At 31.9% G+C, this 17941-nt stretch overlaps 4 protein-coding genes across 4 annotated transcripts; 2 read left to right on the forward strand and 2 right to left on the reverse strand.

Moving 5' to 3' along the window:
- The first annotated feature begins 229 nt into the window (after positions 1–229).
- On the forward strand, positions 230–5730 carry LOTGIDRAFT_221281 (hypothetical protein). Its single transcript, XM_009065313.1, has 6 exons — positions 230–314; positions 1339–1373; positions 1704–1762; positions 3285–3418; positions 3994–4057; positions 4526–5730. The coding sequence occupies exons 1-6, from the start codon at positions 294–296 to the stop codon at positions 4597–4599; spliced, it is 387 nt and encodes a 128-aa protein (XP_009063561.1). The 5' UTR covers positions 230–293; the 3' UTR covers positions 4600–5730.
- A 762-nt stretch (positions 5731–6492) lies between these two features.
- LOTGIDRAFT_167812 (hypothetical protein) lies at positions 6493–10474 on the forward strand (the record flags this gene model as incomplete). The annotated part of the gene is made up of 9 exons (XM_009065314.1): positions 6493–6504; positions 6696–6735; positions 7007–7214; positions 8069–8318; positions 8620–8744; positions 8986–9109; positions 9255–9440; positions 9736–9852; positions 10328–10474. The coding sequence occupies 9 exons, from the start codon at positions 6493–6495 to the stop codon at positions 10472–10474; spliced, it is 1209 nt and encodes a 402-aa protein (XP_009063562.1).
- A 931-nt stretch (positions 10475–11405) lies between these two features.
- LOTGIDRAFT_195779 (hypothetical protein) lies at positions 11406–15582 on the reverse strand. Its single transcript, XM_009065315.1, has 8 exons — positions 15440–15582; positions 14385–14562; positions 13924–14176; positions 13373–13497; positions 12809–12926; positions 12328–12486; positions 11968–12090; positions 11406–11633 (listed from the first exon to the last, which is right to left on the reverse strand). The coding sequence occupies exons 1-8, from the start codon at positions 15492–15494 to the stop codon at positions 11493–11495; spliced, it is 1152 nt and encodes a 383-aa protein (XP_009063563.1). The 5' UTR covers positions 15495–15582; the 3' UTR covers positions 11406–11492.
- A 2016-nt stretch (positions 15583–17598) lies between these two features.
- On the reverse strand, positions 17599–17850 carry LOTGIDRAFT_130263 (hypothetical protein; the record flags this gene model as incomplete). The annotated part of the gene is made up of 1 exon (XM_009065316.1): positions 17599–17850. A coding segment is annotated over one exon (252 nt), but the record flags the coding sequence as incomplete, so codon positions are not given.
- Between the last annotated feature and the right edge of the window lie 91 nt (positions 17851–17941).

The raw sequence follows: 17941 nt of genomic DNA on the forward strand, positions 1-17941 counted from the left end.
TGTCTAAGATTTACGGAAAATTAAATATTTGTTGTCACATAGAATTTACAAGAAAACAAGTTGCGCCCCTTAGATAGCTTCTTTTATCGAGAAAACGTAATTGGTATCAAAACAAGTCTTCATTATCCAGACTGAACTTTCATTTAGTCATGTGAGAATGAATGACTGGATAAACAGAAAACGAAAATGAATGAGGTGAATATAATTTTTTGTATTATTTGCAGCATATCTCGGTGGTTGAATATTATTCCAGCTCTTTGATTTTGAAAGATAGTCCAAAGAGAACGCTGAGTATGCATAACCAAGACAGAGCTGTACGTGCAACTAAAAAGAGGAATCACAAAACCTTCCTTCCTTTTATCCTCCCCTTCCATCTCTCTAATAATAGTCGGAAAAATTCTGATTCTGTTAATCTACTAAAACAGATTTATTTACCACATATAACATACAGGCCTGTAGCCAGCCAATGTCCGATCAAGGGGGGCAATCTAGGTGCCCCCCTCCCCTCCCGGAAAACTTTGTGAATTGTTACACATTACTGTAGAGTTATTGCTGTCTTTACGACCATTGAAAGCCTGGACTTCCTGAAATGCAATTTCCTGGCGAATTTAAGGTTCAAGATTATTTGTATTGGGTGTAAGGGATCTTGCCTATAAAATTTTGAGAATTAGATGCCTAGAAACAAGATTTCCTGACATATCCGCGACATATCCCAGGGAAATTAAGATTCAAGATTATTTGTATAGGGTCTGAAGTGGTAGAATTTTGAGAAATAGATGCCTGGAAACGTGATTTCCTGACATTTCCCAACTAAATTAAGGTTCAAGATTATTTGTAAAGCGTCTGAAGTGTGTCGCTTAGAAAATTTTGAGAATTAAACGCCCGGACACACGATTTCCTGACATTTACAGACGAATTTAAGGCTCAGGATTAAAGACTCCTCGTGACTCGGTAAAATGAATTAATGTATTTAGAAATAACAATTTACACCAGTTAAATAACAGTAAATAAATAAAAAGTAAAGTAAATAAACAGTCAGATTTAAAACTTCGTAAAATATTATATTATACAAGATTCATTGTTCCTCTTTCTGTGCAGATGAAAACGGAAAACCTTGTTTACTGTTTTAGTATACAAGTTATTGGTTGAATAGGTTGGAGAACTCAAATTGGTAAGAAAAATGATAAAAAAGATTTTAACAAATAGTTTTTTGCGTTTTTCTCGAAAAGTATTTTCGCGTCATACGAGGTTTCAAGCGATAATATCAAACGTCTACTGTATTATTTTGTATGTTGGAACTGAATATTTGTTAATTTGTTGTATTAAATTCTATTACAGGAACTGAAAAGGTCATTATTCAAGTTCATGTCCAAGTAAGTTTCTTCTTTAGTTTTTATACCAGTACTTTGATATAAATATGCTGTATAATGAAAAAGAATTTAAACTGAATAATTGAATACAGATTAATTTTATTGAAGGCCTACTATTTGTGAGGTTCAATATTTTAATGTGATATCTACCCTAAATGTCTCATAAATGGATTGAAGGATATTTTCTAGTGTTTATCTAGATGTATCTGGGACACTTTGACTACATCCCGAACAACTAAGAACATGTATCTGATATCCAAATCAAAAATTCTAACATGCAAATATCATTTATAACTTTATAGCTTTTTTTAAAATATTATTTTGTGTTTGTAGTGTGGAAGGACTTGATGCTATAATTGTAACAGATAGAGATGGTGTGGTTATGTTAAAAGGTATGTACAGGTATTATTAAAATGATAATAATGGTAAGTCAAGGTCTTATTTTCTCAGTCTGTAGTACTGTAAGGATAGTACCAGATTTACTATTTCCATTAACTAGACCTGGCCATGATAGATTTGGTTGAGTGCCAAAATAAGGACTTCAATTTTCAGTTCATTTCAACCTAATAGTGTGAATATACTTTGTACCAATGTCTTGGGTAAGACAAGCCATAGTTTTCTCAGCCTGCAGTACTGTTAGGATGGTACCAAATCATAACTTGGTGTTAAGTAAAGAAGGACATAAGTTTTCATTTCATTAATAGTAACCTAATAGTATGATCAATGTACTTGGTATCAATGTCTTGGGTAAGTCAAGCTTTGTTCTGCTCAGCTTGTGGTACCGTTAGGATGGTACCAGATCATAACTTGGTGTGGATATATCATTCTCAATAATTAGAAATGACCATAGTACACTCTGGGGTGTCAAAAAAGTAGGACTTACATTTCTATTTCATTTCACTGATAGTAATCTAATAGTAAGAATGTACTTGGAGCCCTTTTCTTAAGTAAAATTTTAGTATAAGTAAACTTGGCATTGTGGCTGGAAATAACACAAGTTGTAAGTTTATCTATAGACCAACAAAAATCATGTAATACAAATGATAAATAGCTGATGTAGTCTTTGGTTTCAACTCAACGATAAACAATTTTCTGATAATGAAAAGATAATATGAATTAAGCTTAAAGTATGTGAATCTGATGTTTGAAGAGGAGACTCTTTATTTCTTATAAATCTATACAAATAAATAAATAGATTGTCAGCCTTATAATTTATTAGAAATCTAATATAAACTTTCACATACTCTTTCTGAACTTTGGTTAATCGCGAGGTTTTTAATCTGAAATGAAGCCAATATCAATAATTTACAACGTAAGACACAGTGGGGGGTGAAGTAGAGATGCAAAGAACTTAATGTAATTTAGTTTAAAGGTACTTTCTCCCAAAAATCTGTTAAAATGACTATCTATATCTGAACCATCGGTCTTGATGTAAATGCCAGTCAAAAATATTAACAGAATGCCTAAGTCTTACCTTAATGACAAATATCAGATGTCATTATGAATATGCTTTGATATATTCATATTATTGATTGATGTAACATAACATTATACAAAAGAAGAGATCTGATCAAATTGATTTACCTTGTTGCTTATGAAGGAAAAATATATTTGATTTGTAGCCCAGATGTTGCACTGTTGTCCTGATATAAAAATTTGAAGCTGTTATTAAAGAAGGCAATATTTTGAAAAAGCAATTCCTGTTGAATTTTTTCTGTGTGTACTTTGAATGCAAAATTCATTGTACTGACAACACAAATTCATTATTTAATATATTTAATATATTTGAAGATATTGAACATATTTCACTGTTGTACTTCTATTATAGTACACCCTTGAAAAATTTTAATTTTTGGTTCTAAGAATTTAACTGAATTATTTACTAATACCTATAATTTAAACTGTTTATTTCAGTTGCTCATGAATCAGTACCAGATCAAGTTACCAGACATCAGTTTTTATCAGTATTTGGTTCTATGAGTGATCAGGCTAGTAAATTAGGACTTGGAACCAACCAGAGAATTATTTCTTTATATGACAATTATCAGGTAAAATTCCTGTAAATTTCAGATCATCATAGTAATAATGCTGTGTACATGTAGAGGCAGACTCAGGGTTTGGATCACCAAAAGCAATCCGTGGGTTCATTGGGTTTAATTTTTTGGCTCTTCAAATTTATATAAATATGATAGTCGAGACTGGATGAGCTGATAAGTACAAGTAGGGTGAGAGCAAGGAATTATCACAGGGTTGGGTCCTAAGTAAGTCCATTGGCCCAAAGGATCCAAGCTGCTCAGTCCACCTATTAACTGTTTAGTAGTTTTGAGTTTTGGCTTAGTATTTAGTGTACTATATATAAATGTTAGTTAAAGTGCTGGCATTTGGAGCTGATCTTTTAAAAATAGAAATGTAAATTCTTGTTGTTTAGAGAATGCTAAGCTTCAAGTTTTTACAGCTTAATGTTACAGGCTTCAAAAACTATTCCAGAAAGATGTATTGAAACTCTCATTTATCAATGGGGATTGTGGAATCCAATCAAAGAGTGGCACTTTTTGGGAATTGAATTGAAATCAATTGTGCTATTTAAAATATATAATATATGATGTATTATATTCTGATATAGGTTGTACAGATAAATAAACAACCATTATTAGTGACAATGGTAGGAAGTAGTGAAGCTAATACAGGTAACTTTATATTATATTATATTACTTATTTCTTATACATTACTTATATCTATCATATCTTTGCCTTCTCTGATCCTAATATAAAAGGTGTAATGTTGGAAGGATTTAATAAAAAAAATTTGATGGCCCAAGGCATGATGTATAACTATTACTATATCAGATAAATGTTGATGGAGTTATGGGACTTGAAGTGTTAGATTGTTGTTTCTCTTAGAGGAACAGGCTTTTGGTAAAGTTTGATATGGACTAATTTTTAAAGAAAGATACCAAATAGAAGAATTTTGCAGCTGTAATACATGGTTAAGATTCATTTTTAGGAAATGATACTAAAATTTGTTCCCTTCGAATTCCCTTTATTCGATGTTAACATTTCAGCAATAGATTGTATACATTCCAGTTTCAAAGCATTGATCACTTCTAAATTAATATATAGTCTGTTTGACTTAATGAAATGTATTAATTTTTCAGGTGAAATATTGAATTTAGAGAAAGATTTAGATATGTTATTTAAAGATTTATCCACAGTGATACAGATGACATAAATAACTATGTATATTAATGTATTGTATATTATGTATATATTTATATGTATATTTGAATAGTTCAGATAACCTCAGATGACCTTTTCCTTCAGTATAATTGAAACAAAATTAATTACTTATTAAACTTTTTTTGTTAACTTGAAAGTTTGTTTTGATAAACATGTTTATAGTATTTTATGCTGTTAACAATGATTTCTACCATCTTAAAGAGCTCCACGTCAGCTGTCTGTGTCTCTTTTCAGAAAGGATGTCAGATTCTCATTATGATAAAAATTATGAACAAAAATTTAAGCTCTTAGTAAAATAAGTGTGCTCATTGAAATGACTATCCATTTAAGTTAAGAATTTAGTTGTAGCTTATGACTCTAATATTGAAACTTTTACAGTAATTAATATAATTATTTGCAGTCAATGCTGTTATGAATATGTTTGTTATTGTTGATATTGTCATGTATCATTTATGTTTATCTGAAAGAATAATGAATACTCTACTCTGCTCTGTGTGTATATTTCTTAATTGCACAGAAACTGTAGGTAATATTTCATTGAAAAATATGTCAATATGCCTTTATTGTTGAATGGTAGATATATAATTGGAAACTAAGTATATTTATGTATTATCTCTGTTCCAGCAATATTATTATAGTTTTAATTCTTTGATACTTTTATTTTTTGTCTCATGTAAACTTGTCTTGCATCTGATGTTATTTTAAGATAGAGGATTTTTCCGATGGGAGTTAAAAGTAGGACTAATTATAGTTTCTATTGCAAAAAAAGTTAAAAAAAGGTGCATTGTGTAGAGTGATAAAAGTTCCAGTTGTCTTTGTTTTCCAAATATTACAAGGTACATGTATCTGAATTGAAGAAAAATTTCCTACAATTTTGCAAAATTGGTAGGTTTTGAACTTTTGATCCATGGTTGTACCTGTATGTTTTTCAGATGTAGCAAATATTGATACTCTCGATATGTACTGTATAATAATTATCTGGGAGAGGGGCCTATTGGCAAAAGTTTCATTTTATATTCTGGTATAACAAGAAAGAAAGGAGTCAATTTTATTGCACTTTGCAAAATCATGTAATAATGTTAGAATTTTAATTTTTTGTTAAATAAAAATTGATAAACTTTGTATTGTTTTGTATTATATCAGTCCCTTGAGGAAATAAGAGAAGCTATTGCGGCTCTATGACAATAGCTCATAATGGAGGTATCTGAATTATTTTTTAATAAATATTTATATATATTTTTCTGGGGTTTCCTTAAGCTTGACTAACCATCAGAATTGGACCGTCATAATTAGTCAGTATAGTAGAGGTTCAGGATTTCTTCAGAAGAAATTGAACAAGAGTTAAATTATCGTTTACCAGGCGTTGCTCAACAGAACAAATTGATGTGTCTTTAATTAATTTGTGATCAATGTCAACTTTGAGACAAGGGTGCTGCCAGTTACTTTGATTGTGCCTAATACTGTTATTTGAGGAAGTTTGTTATGTTCAGAAATTTTAATCATGTCTTCATGTATAAGTACATGAACCAGGAATAAAAATTATATTTTGAACAATATACATATCTCGGGCCTTTCTTCGAGAACAACCAAGTACGAATTTTTTGCAACTTTTTTCATGTGGGCAACACTTACAGTTACATTGTTACATTGCAGTTTTAAGCAGAAAATTTGACTTGTAACAGTGTAGAAAGTTCAGGAAATAGAATTAGAAATATTAATTAATGTTTAAAAAATGTCATTTCCGGATGCTAAATGTTAATATGAGATCAAGCCGTAAAAAGATTAATATTATTAAAGAAAGTTGAAGATTTCCTTGTCATTATACAATAACACCAGATAATATTGTGTCCACTATCAGAGAAGATATTAGTGGACAATGGTCAAGATGGAAAAGGGAGTAAGTTTATTGTATATTTCTTTGTTTTTTAGCTATCTTATCATTGACCATTGTAATATGTAGGTCAAAACCATTCTTTTTCATCAACCTGAATATTGGTATCGTAAAGTTTCAGATGTTCTAAATTACGATGGATATTATTTTATTTTTTAAAAACATGTAATTAATTTAAGTATTGTTGCACATTGTAGATTGTTTCCATTCTCATAGCATTTGCTGTATATTATCAAGGTATGTTTAAATTTGAATAATGTTCAGAATTCCGAGACTCTTACAAAAGTAGAGAGGTTTTGGGTTGAATAATAAAAACAATAAAAACAGCCTGATATCAGTGGCGGGTTAAATTGTACCCTCACTTCTAGGGGAAGAACCATTTCAGATACTCGATGGGAGGCTCGCGCGTATTGTCCTTCCTAGGGGCTGTCGCAATCTTGACATTTTAATTATAATTTATGATAAAACTGTTATTACAAATTGCACTATATAGACTCTTTTTTAACAGGAACTGAAGCTCAGGTACAAGCACCTAGAATTGTCTGTTATTATACTAATTGGGCTCAATACAGAACTGGTGGAGGACAATTTTTACCTACTGATATTAACGCTGAGATGTGTAGTCATGTTGTTTATGCTCATGCTGGTATTAATCTAAATTACTCTATAAGATCAACAGAATGGAATGATTTGCCGTCTGACAACAGTCCGGGAATGTAAGATATTCTAAAATTTCATTATGCATCCCCATTTTAGGCAGTTCCTCGAAAAGTTCTTCTTCTGATCAAGAAAAGATATATTTTAATGGGTATCTATTTTTTTATAAGCAAATCTTTGAATTCGCGAAATTAACATCAAGTTGTCGTATAGGTAAATCTTTGAATAAGTGAAATGAACATCAAGTTGTCGTAAGTAAATCATTGAATTCCTGTAATGAACATCAAAATTGTCGTAGGTAAATCTTTGAATTCGTGAAATGAACATCAAATTGTCGTCGGTAAATCTTTGAATTTGTGCAATGAACATTAATTTGTCGTACATTAATACTGGAATTCGTGAAATGAACATCAAGCTGTCGTAAGTGAATCTTTGAATTCCTGTAATGAACATCAAAATTGTTGTAGTAAATCTTAAAATTTTTTAAATGAACATAAAAATATCTTGATCTGGTATTGAACATCAAATTCGTAAATATATCTTGGAATTCTTGTAATTAACGTCAAATTCTTAAATATATCTTGGAATTCTTGTAATTAACGTCAAATTCGTAAATATATCTTGGAATTCTTGTAATTAACGTCAAATTCGTAAATATATCTTGGAATTCTTGTAATTAACGTCAAATTCGTAAATATATCTTGGAATTCTTGTAATTAACGTCAAATTCGTAAATATATCTTGGAATTCTTGTAATTAACGTCAAATTCTTAAATAAATCTTGGAATGCTTGTATAATGGACATCAAATTGTTGTATGTAAATCTTGGATGTAAAATTCGATTTTGTTAAAGCGTACATTTCAGATTTTCAGGATTTTGTTGCACTTGATGACTTAGTTTTAATTGTTTTAGGTACCCTCAAATCATCTCTTTGAAGAACCAAAATCCAGAACTGAAAGTTCTACTGTCTGTAGGAGGATTTGCTCTCAGTCCGTCGTTTACATTTCTGGTTCAATCTAAACTGACCAGAGATATATTTATAGTATCAGCTTTACGATATTTACGAGAATGGGGGTTCGATGGTATAGATATTATGTGGGAGTATCCTACACGACGTGGTAGCAAGTTGGATGATAGACAAAAATTTACATCTTTCATTGAAGTAAGTATTATTTAAGATCAATCCCAGCATTGTCCCATTTTAACCAATCAGTCGCCCAAAAGGAGGATAAGATTTTAATGCCTAAGATTATCTTTTTAAGTCGATTAAATTTCAATGTGAATGGACCGCACAACTCTTTTTTCCTATAAAGCGTTAAGAAAATACTGTGAGTGCAAACTCTTGACCAGCAGGCTAAGAAATCAATTCAACCAAATGTTTTGCAAGTCCTTTAACCACCATCTTGAAAGGTTATATATTTGGAATTGATAATATTGACTGATGTATTCAATATCTACTTCAGGAACTCAGAGATGCTATAAACTCAGAGGCAATCGTAACCAAATTACAACCACTAATATTATCAGCTAGTGTTTCGGCTGCCAAGATGGTTATAGATGATGCTTATGACATAGTAGATATCGTAGAGTAAGTCATTATCTCATTGTTTCGACTGATAAGAAATTCTATTTAAGTTAGCTCAATATTATTCCAGAACATACGTTCATACCTGACCATTTGTATGGCAAATAGGAAAAGATATATCAAATGCTCTTGTTTTTCATAGCTAAGTTTTATTCATGGGTTCATTTATGCAGCTATGTTAAATTTTAACCAGGCTTTGACACTGACACTGTTAAGATACAATGATCATCTGTTTGTATTTCAGGGCTGTAGATTTTGTTAATATCATGTCCTATGATTTTACTGGTCATTGGGATGGTTGGACAGGACATCACGCTCCTTTATATCAAAATCCAGAGGAAGTTGGTCCCTTTACATTCAATAATGTTGTAAGTAACTGATTTATTAATTGATTGATCTAGAAAACTCAATGAACCCTATATAAATAATAATAAAGTTTTATTCTAATGACCATTCAAATCTATAAAGCATAAATATGATCATGGTTTCCCTTTGCCGTTTTTTATTTTGAAGAATCGATCAGTATTATATTGGGTTGAACAAGGGGCTCCACCATACAAAGTAAATGTTGGTATGTCACCATATGCCAGAACATATACTATAGAATCTAATAATGAAACAGTACCAGGTGTGAGATCAGTAGGACCTGGTAGAGCTGGTGCCATAACACAAGAACCTGGTGGTTTAGCTTACTATGAGGTAAAAATATTTCTTTACTTTAAAGTTGCTTTTTCAAGTATATGTCTCTTGATATTTACCAACCTTTAGAAAATGTAAGACTATCAGTCCTGTTTTGAAGTTGGTATTCATTCGAAAATGATTGGACAAATTCGATTCTGTTAAACGTAATGTTCAGACAGTAAATATTTCACAAATTGACAGGATCCTATCCACAATAAACTTTGTGAAAGTGGAAGTAAAGCACGTCCTCGCAGAAAAATGCCAGTTTTGTTCTGTGCTTTTGTACTACTGTTTAAGGGGATATTTTTTTAAGGTATGTAACATTGCAAGTGATGGAGAAATATTTTGGGATGAGATACAGAGAGTTCCTTATATGGTACTAGATGATCAGTGGATTAGTTTTGACAATGAAAGAAGTACTTTAGAGAAGGTAATTACTGATATCAGCAAGGTTAAAATTTCATTATGGATGTAACACATAGTAGAGTGTATGCATGAGTTGACTTACGTGCTGGCACGAACCAGAATCGTTTGACTATAGAGCTCCGTCTTCTCGTGCAAAAGGCCATGAGATGAATGATGTTTTAACATCATAGCTTTCTGATCCTGATTAGGCATGTGAAGGATTCGTAGAAAAGCAGATTTGTAATTACCAAAGAGAGACGTAGGCTCTGGGTGGGTTCGATATTAAAAGATTCTTCGTAAATCCTCCTAACAAAGATTATTGCATTGTGTCACCCTCTTGTATCTTAGACTATAAAAGATTGCCAAAAAAAGAGAAAGATGACCTTAACTTGAGCAAATATCAGTGATGTTACGGCGTAATATGAATTCAAATAAGTTTAATTACTCATTATTCGTCGTTTGAAATCGAAACCATTCCCCTAATATTTTCCTTTTTACAGTTGGAGTTTATTAAAAGATATGATTTTGGAGGTGTTATGCTGTGGAATTTACCTTCAGACGATTTCATCAATTCATGTGGGTCTGGAAATTTTCCGATGTTGACAACCATATTTGAGGAATTAGTTTTAAAATCTGTAATTCCTTAATGAATAGAACGTGTTCAGATATCTAAGAGTGTCAAGTAAACGAATTACCTCAAAAATCCAGCTGTAGACAATATGTTCCGTCGGTACTACGGCGTCAAAATGGCAGAAGATGGTTGTAAGTAAGCATATTAGTAATTACCATTGGAGTAGATTTGCAACTACTAGCTTCGAATTAGTTCATTTACGTCATAGACACAGACTACTGTATTAGTATTACTAATACTGATATAAAGGCACAGCGTGTATCTGACTGTTATGGTCAAAATCAACTAAAATAGTCCAGTTAATTGTTAACAATGTAGATAATTTGCACCATCATTGTCAAAAACATAGACATATTGTTGTCTGGAGAAGAAAATAGTTTAGTAATGTCTTATTATGATACAGCATTGTTTACTCATATCTTTATATTTATTATAAACTTTCTTATCATTTGAATTTGTCAGAAAGTCAAGAAAAGTAAAGAAAATGTATAATACTATAAATCGAATTGTATTTTGTTTTGATATTGTGTGCACTTGATATGTTCATATTGGGAGAAAGTTACATTTAATACTGATTCTGATGGTGTCTGAACAATCCATTTCTAAAATGTGTCATTTTTTGTCTTCAATGTTTTGACTTCTGAAGGATTAGAAAATATCATATAAAATAAGGTAAGACTTATATCATGTATTCGTCTAGGCGATAATCCGGAAGTGCAACACACTTTTAATTACCTGGAATCGTTCCAAATGATGAACGTTTCTAATTGGTACTTCATCAAAGTGCATCATTAGCAATACCTGACTTTTAGGTCTTATTAACGTTAGAAGGAAAGTCAGTTTACGAACACCTTGTATCAAAACAAAAACTTACACATTTTCTACATGTACTTTTCCCTTCAAATCGTGGTTAGATATACAATTAGAGGCTTACAATTGTCCAAATTATAAGTAAGATTTAATACCATAAACGTTTATTACAATACAGACAATTTACTAAAATAAGTATATTTTTAAATCGAATTGGTAAACGTTTAACCGATTAATCGACCCTCTAAAGTATTCTTCATCGCAGAAATTAGAGGATATCTTTTACCACAAGCACCTTTAAAATCATCTTGGTCTAGAGCCCACACCATAGCTCCTCCATAACCATGATTTATAATGTATTTCATCTAAAACATAAAAAGGGGAAACACATCGAAACGTTGCAGATATCTTTAACCCGTGATTGATGTTCCATTAAGCTGATTCTATATCAGGGGGATGGGGGGCTTTTTTCTACTAACAATATTACGAAATGCCATTCAAAAACTGTCATTCTGCTACGTGTTTACTAAGTAGTTAGCTCCGTGAAAATCACTTTCGTTTGGAAGTATACCTCCGAAAATCGAATACATATACATGTATATTACTTCAGGTATGGCATAGAATCAATTCACAACGATCTATTGTAGATAGAAAAGTAGCAACATAAAAACAGCGTTCAATATCTCTGACTACCAGTACCTTTTCTTGTAGACTTTTCTCGTCGTCATATCCGGTCCATTTGTCCCCACTATGTAATACATATGGTACTTTAGCATCGGTAATTCGGTTTACTACGGCACCTTTCTGTATCAACTTACATATCTGCAAATGTTAATATAAACAAATTGGAAAGTTTATCCCCCAAAGACTTAACCACAAAGAAATACACACAGACCCAGGTTTTGTGGTAAAACGTATTTTTTTGATACTGGAAGGGGACAATGTGGTAGAATATAACAATGGTACTGTTCAGTCAAACCTACAAGATGTATGCACAGAACCACAAGTGAATCGTGTGAATTATGAGAAGACTTTTTGTGAATGAAAAAAAAAACTTACTTCTCTATAAGTTATATCACCAGCACCGCCAGTCGCTGAGGACCCGAGACTTGATTTAGATTTGTCCACCAAATGAAAGCTTTTACCATAGAAAGGTACCCCAAGGATTAATTTAGACTTTGGTACTCCTTTCGCTACCCATACAGAGGCAAGGTAGTGCTTCAATATATGAGATAATTTTTATTTTGAACTGGTTTTTGGGATTTATTATTATTCATGTTCTGTTTGAATGACTAATGAAATATTCCCGTTTCTCAGACACAGGTACGATTGGTCAAGTGGATCTCGAACCTGTCTCTTTAAAAGCAACGGGGTTAAAAGCTAACTGGCTGAAAGTGTTTCAAAAGGTCCACGTGCCACACTCGGAGCTGTTCACAGTTCTCGTTTACGTTCTCTTTGGATGACTAATAAAACATTTAAATGCACATTGGTTAGTGAAACTTTGAGTAATACAGTAGAACGATTTCAAAGCCGTACTTACAATATTGTTTTTAGGATCACCTTGTGTTGGGTACAATGGTGCATGGTGAGCTGCTTTTAATAATTCATCCCAATCACCGTGTAGGTCATAAAGCATTAAATTGATGAAATCCAAATAGCTGAAGTATTTTGAAAATAATAAAATACCAAAAGTGAACCTTGATATTATACAATGTCCAATCTACCTGTACAGTGAAAACTGTCTGTTGTTATGAAAACAGCAAAACATTTTGTCTGAACAGTGCCCAATGTCGATACGTTATTCATATCACATGCCAGCAAAAAACTATATTTTGCATAAAAACAACAGAAAAAAAACTGAAGTGTAACTGTGAACACGCTTAAAAATACCAAAATTCCCGTCACTCCTGGACTGGAACCGACAAATAACCAATAAGAAGATATGTCGACCGCTTCAAACATGGAGAACGAGCCTGAGCACAGATCTTTCAAAGCTTCTCATGAGAAGCCATTCATGCTGAGATAAACAAGATCCGATGGCGTAACGTGGTTGGGATCCTATGTCTAAGCAGGAATATGGAGGATCGGTGATGATATTACATACTTTGATATTTCTGGTATTTCATATGACGTTTGAAACATGGTTTCCATGGGATTTAATGCTGCTGATACCAGAATTCTTTCTTTACCACTTTGTCTGGCATCATTTTCACCAGCTGTTCTCAGAGCCTTAAATGATCAAATCTGCTATAAGAAATAGTCGACAACGTTGATTTCTGAGATATTTGTCTACCAGTTAATCCACAGCATCAACTTCCAAATCCCTAGCTGTAACCCATGCAATTTAATTGAAATAAGATTACAATTTCGTTTCTCTTTTAATTTTTTGTTGCTGATATTTTTCGTTTCAATAAAAAGTGACTCGCAAAGATGTGAGAACAGAGTTAACCCAGAGAATTAATGGATAGAATTTGATTCGTGAAAAAAACTCAAAACAATAATGGGATAATATCTATTGCTTATAGGTTTTTAAGTAGATCACGAGAAACACATAACTATCATATTTGTAAAAAATTCATGATGTCGACCTTAAAACTCCACATAAAACATATGATCGAGATTATAATTCATTTCTACTATTTCAATAAAATTTACCTTAAGAAATGATGTAAATTTATGTTTATCGTCAACAGTACTTCCTCTTTTAGCTGGAAATTCCCAGTCAACATCTATTCCATCAAAGTTTCTACTTCGTAAGTATTTAACCACATTAACAGCTAGTCTGTTTCGTGAGGAATCCGTTGCAACTGCTTTATGAAATAAATCCGATCCCATACTCCATCCACCGACACTTAACATTGTTTTTAATTTAGGATTTTTAAGTTTTAAATCATTAAATCTCTTGTAACTGAAAGGAAAGGCTTAAAAAGCTGATTACAATATTTAGATAACTGAAAACACCCGCCCCCCCCCCCCCCCCAATGACCCCGATGATATTTTCTATTACAAACGAGGGAGAGAGCTTTCAGGGGTATCTTTTGGGCGTTCTTTCGATTACACATTGGATTTAACTTGGTTAGGAAATCATTAGAAACTGCTATTGGAAATTTGCTTACAAAGAAGGATCATCTGATGGATCCGTAGGTTTAATTTTGGTAGCCGTAGAATCTAGTGTGGCAAAGGCGAACATTAGATGCGTACATAGGTTAGGATCAATGTCTTCTGGGGTAAATTTATCTTCACCCTTTCTGTATCTTGCCCATTCTTCAACATAACACACTCGCTTATATTCACCTAAATATAGAAATCAAACTACACATCTACGTCATGTTCGTTTAAACTTTTCATGAAATCAAAATATGCAGAAATTAAGTTTATATTACCGATGGAAGAAGGGGTATCCATTTGTCCTGCAGAGAAAATAGCAAATTAACTGCTAAAGTTTATAACGTATATTACTAAGGTTGGTCACCTCCTCTAAATAAAAGTTGTGAAGCTGTAACCATGTACATTTAAACAAATAAATTGGGGTCAACTACATCGGTAATCTGTATTTACCGTAGCGTAAAAATATGTTGATGTAAATGCCGATTTACACGATCATACTAGTGTAGAATGACATTTACACTAGTTCAGAAATGACTTCCATTGACTAATCAGACTGTTATCACTTCCAGCTTCCAGCTCACTCGAAATTGATACCGATAAGAGCACGAGAGAATATTGAAGAAGACATCTTAACTTCAAGTGTACGTTTTAGAATGATTGAAATAGAACTCAATGTGGATTTTTTGACATATTATAGCTTAAACAAATAATTAGGTAGATTGGTATACATGTATATATATTCATTTAAAAGTTTCTAATGTCTCATCTGTCGTTACGATTTATTACGTATTTCGCACTTAATTTCATACAAATAATTGTGGACATTAACATAGCTATTTGTGTATATTCTGTTTCAACTGAAATAAATAAATAAATATCGAGCTTTACGCCTTACCTTTCTATTCCTGTACAAAGAAATTCTGAGAAAAAAACAGATAAAATAGTATTATTGACAAATCTATCTAATGATATACTATTTGACTAATTGTCATATACTTTGCGTCGATAAGGCAAGGACAAACAGGAATTAAATTGAATAATTCATTTCAATAATCTTACATACCGGAAGAGAAATGAATGAAAATAATTACAACCAGAACTTCAAAATAAAATCTCATTTTTGATGTATTCCATAAAGTACACTGGTTAGATCTAGATCATTGTTTAATTGTGATTGTCTTTATCAATCTTAGTGGCTTGAGAATATCACGAATGTCATAGAGATAAGATCGTTTATCTTCGAACTTTCTGACATAATGAGGGTCTGTTAAAACAGAGCTAAATATTCGTAAAATATCACTTGCAAAAAATATTTAGTATCCAGTTTCGAAATAGCTAATTTAGATACATAAAAACACAATTGTGTGAATTATCGACAAAACAGGTTTCCTGAAGAGTTTCAAAGACTTGATTTATCAAAAGTAACTTGTATCAAAACCCCCTTTTTGGCACTTGATCCTTATGAGAAAAGATTGAGAGTTTTATTAATAAACTCTTTAGTCAACTCCACTTGTACCATGGCATTTCGATTAAATTCCGTTAACATTTATCGTTGAAGAGTTTAAGACCGAGAATACAAGATTGATCATGACTGGGAAGATTTCAAAGTTGACAAGTTGCAGATTTGGACATAGAAGAAATGAGCAACATCAAAAGCTGCTGATGAGGTCAAGAGCATGCTAAGGTGCACTATGGCAAGGCTGTAGAGCTTCTAAAACTTTTAATGTTAGAAATCAGATGCAGTTGAGAAGCAAAGTATAGTTCAAAAAGAAATCCAAACTAAGAAGGGGGAGAAGCAATGACAATGGGAAATTTAAGGAGTCTGAAAATGATGGGAGGAAACAGACCAAAGATTAATAACCTAGTCAGAAATTGGATATTTGGTCAAAATTTTGAGCCATTATCTTATTTCCAGACCCCTTCCACAAGTCCGACTATTTGATTGGATTTTTCCAAGATTGGATGCCCATCAGAATTCATAGTATGCTCAAAGCTTGTTACCGTATCTAGAAAAAGGCTGAGGAGGGGCTTGGGGAGAGGGATCTCTACGGGGCGATACCCGTTATTTTCAATTTAAATTTAAAAACTTTCACTTAGACTTAGCTTTGTCTAATAAGGATTGGAAAATTGAAGCTACGCCATTGGACATCACTTGTTATGTTCTATTTTCAAGCAAAAACTAGTCATGGTCATCGTCCTGTTGGGTATGTTAATTTGTCGCTGTTTTAGTTTTTTACCAGGCAAGTTATCTAATGTTAATTTCTGATGGTTTTGCCTGATTTTCAAAAGGTTATACAGATAGCTTCTTCAAAGCTTAGTTTGGCAATATTATTGAAAAATCGTAGCTGCGTCATTGGTCATCACTTGCTATGTTCTACTTTCCAGCAAAAACTAGGTATAATTGTCGTCCTATTGGGTATGTTAATTTGTCGCTGTTTGGGTATGTTACCAGGCAAGCTATAATTCTAATTCTAGGTAAAGATGATTCTACGTGATTTTCAAAGGTTATACAGATATAGGACATTGTTTAATATAAATACATTTATTTCTTATAGCATAATAAATAGAACAATAAATATATAGCACTATAAATATATAAACATAATATTATCATTAAATATCAAATATATTAAATAAATTATCTTCATTATTGTTTATATTATAAATATTATTATTATTATAACTTGAAAACTGGTTTATATCTGATTTCTCTAAAACTTCACTTTCTTTATTCAAATCTTCTAAATTAAAGGCTTTCTCCCACCAATCATTGTCAATATTACTTTCACTATTCGTCAGATTGGTATCATTTTTATAATATTGGTCACGGTCCTTTAAAGAATCAAATAAATCTAAGAATTCTGTAACAGTACTTGGTGATTTGATAGGCTCAGTTGGTGAATGGACATTATCATCACCATACTGTAAACTAGCATTATCACTGTAAGGTGAATATACTCTGTAACTATTTGGTGAATCACTATCACGTGATTTCTCATCATCACTATTTGGTGACTTAACAGTAGAATTGATGAAAACATCCTCATCTAAAATCGGTTCAGTTTTAATATCTACACCACTAAAATCCATGGCTTGTTGTAAAATACAACTTGAAGGAGTTATCTTTTCTTGGCCTTGATTTGGATAGAAATTTCTCACATTATCATAATGTAACTTCATTCTTTTACCACTTGGTATAGTTTCTTCATATATCTTTCTTTTATTCTCATATTCTGGTTTGATTCTCCAATATCCACCTTTTCCAAAATTATTCTTCTCTTTGGGTACTTTTTCAAAACGTTTATTTAATGATAAATTATGTCGAACAGAATTCTGCCAACAAATTGTGGTCATTCTGTAGTATAAAAAATGGTCTGTAATCCACTTGTAAATAGATGATATAGTTATTTTATTATCTACTGTATCTTTAATTGCCATGGTTATAAGATCAGAATAAGAATATGGTGGTTTTATATATGGATTTTGATTATAATCTACAGTATTTAGTGTAGAATGACTAACTGAATCTAATGGTAATCTTGGTGGTGAAAAGTATTATACTATG

This window comes from Lottia gigantea (assembly GCF_000327385.1).
Source record: "Lottia gigantea unplaced genomic scaffold LOTGIsca_69, whole genome shotgun sequence".
In the NCBI taxonomy this organism is placed as follows: Eukaryota; Metazoa; Mollusca; class Gastropoda; family Lottiidae; genus Lottia; species Lottia gigantea.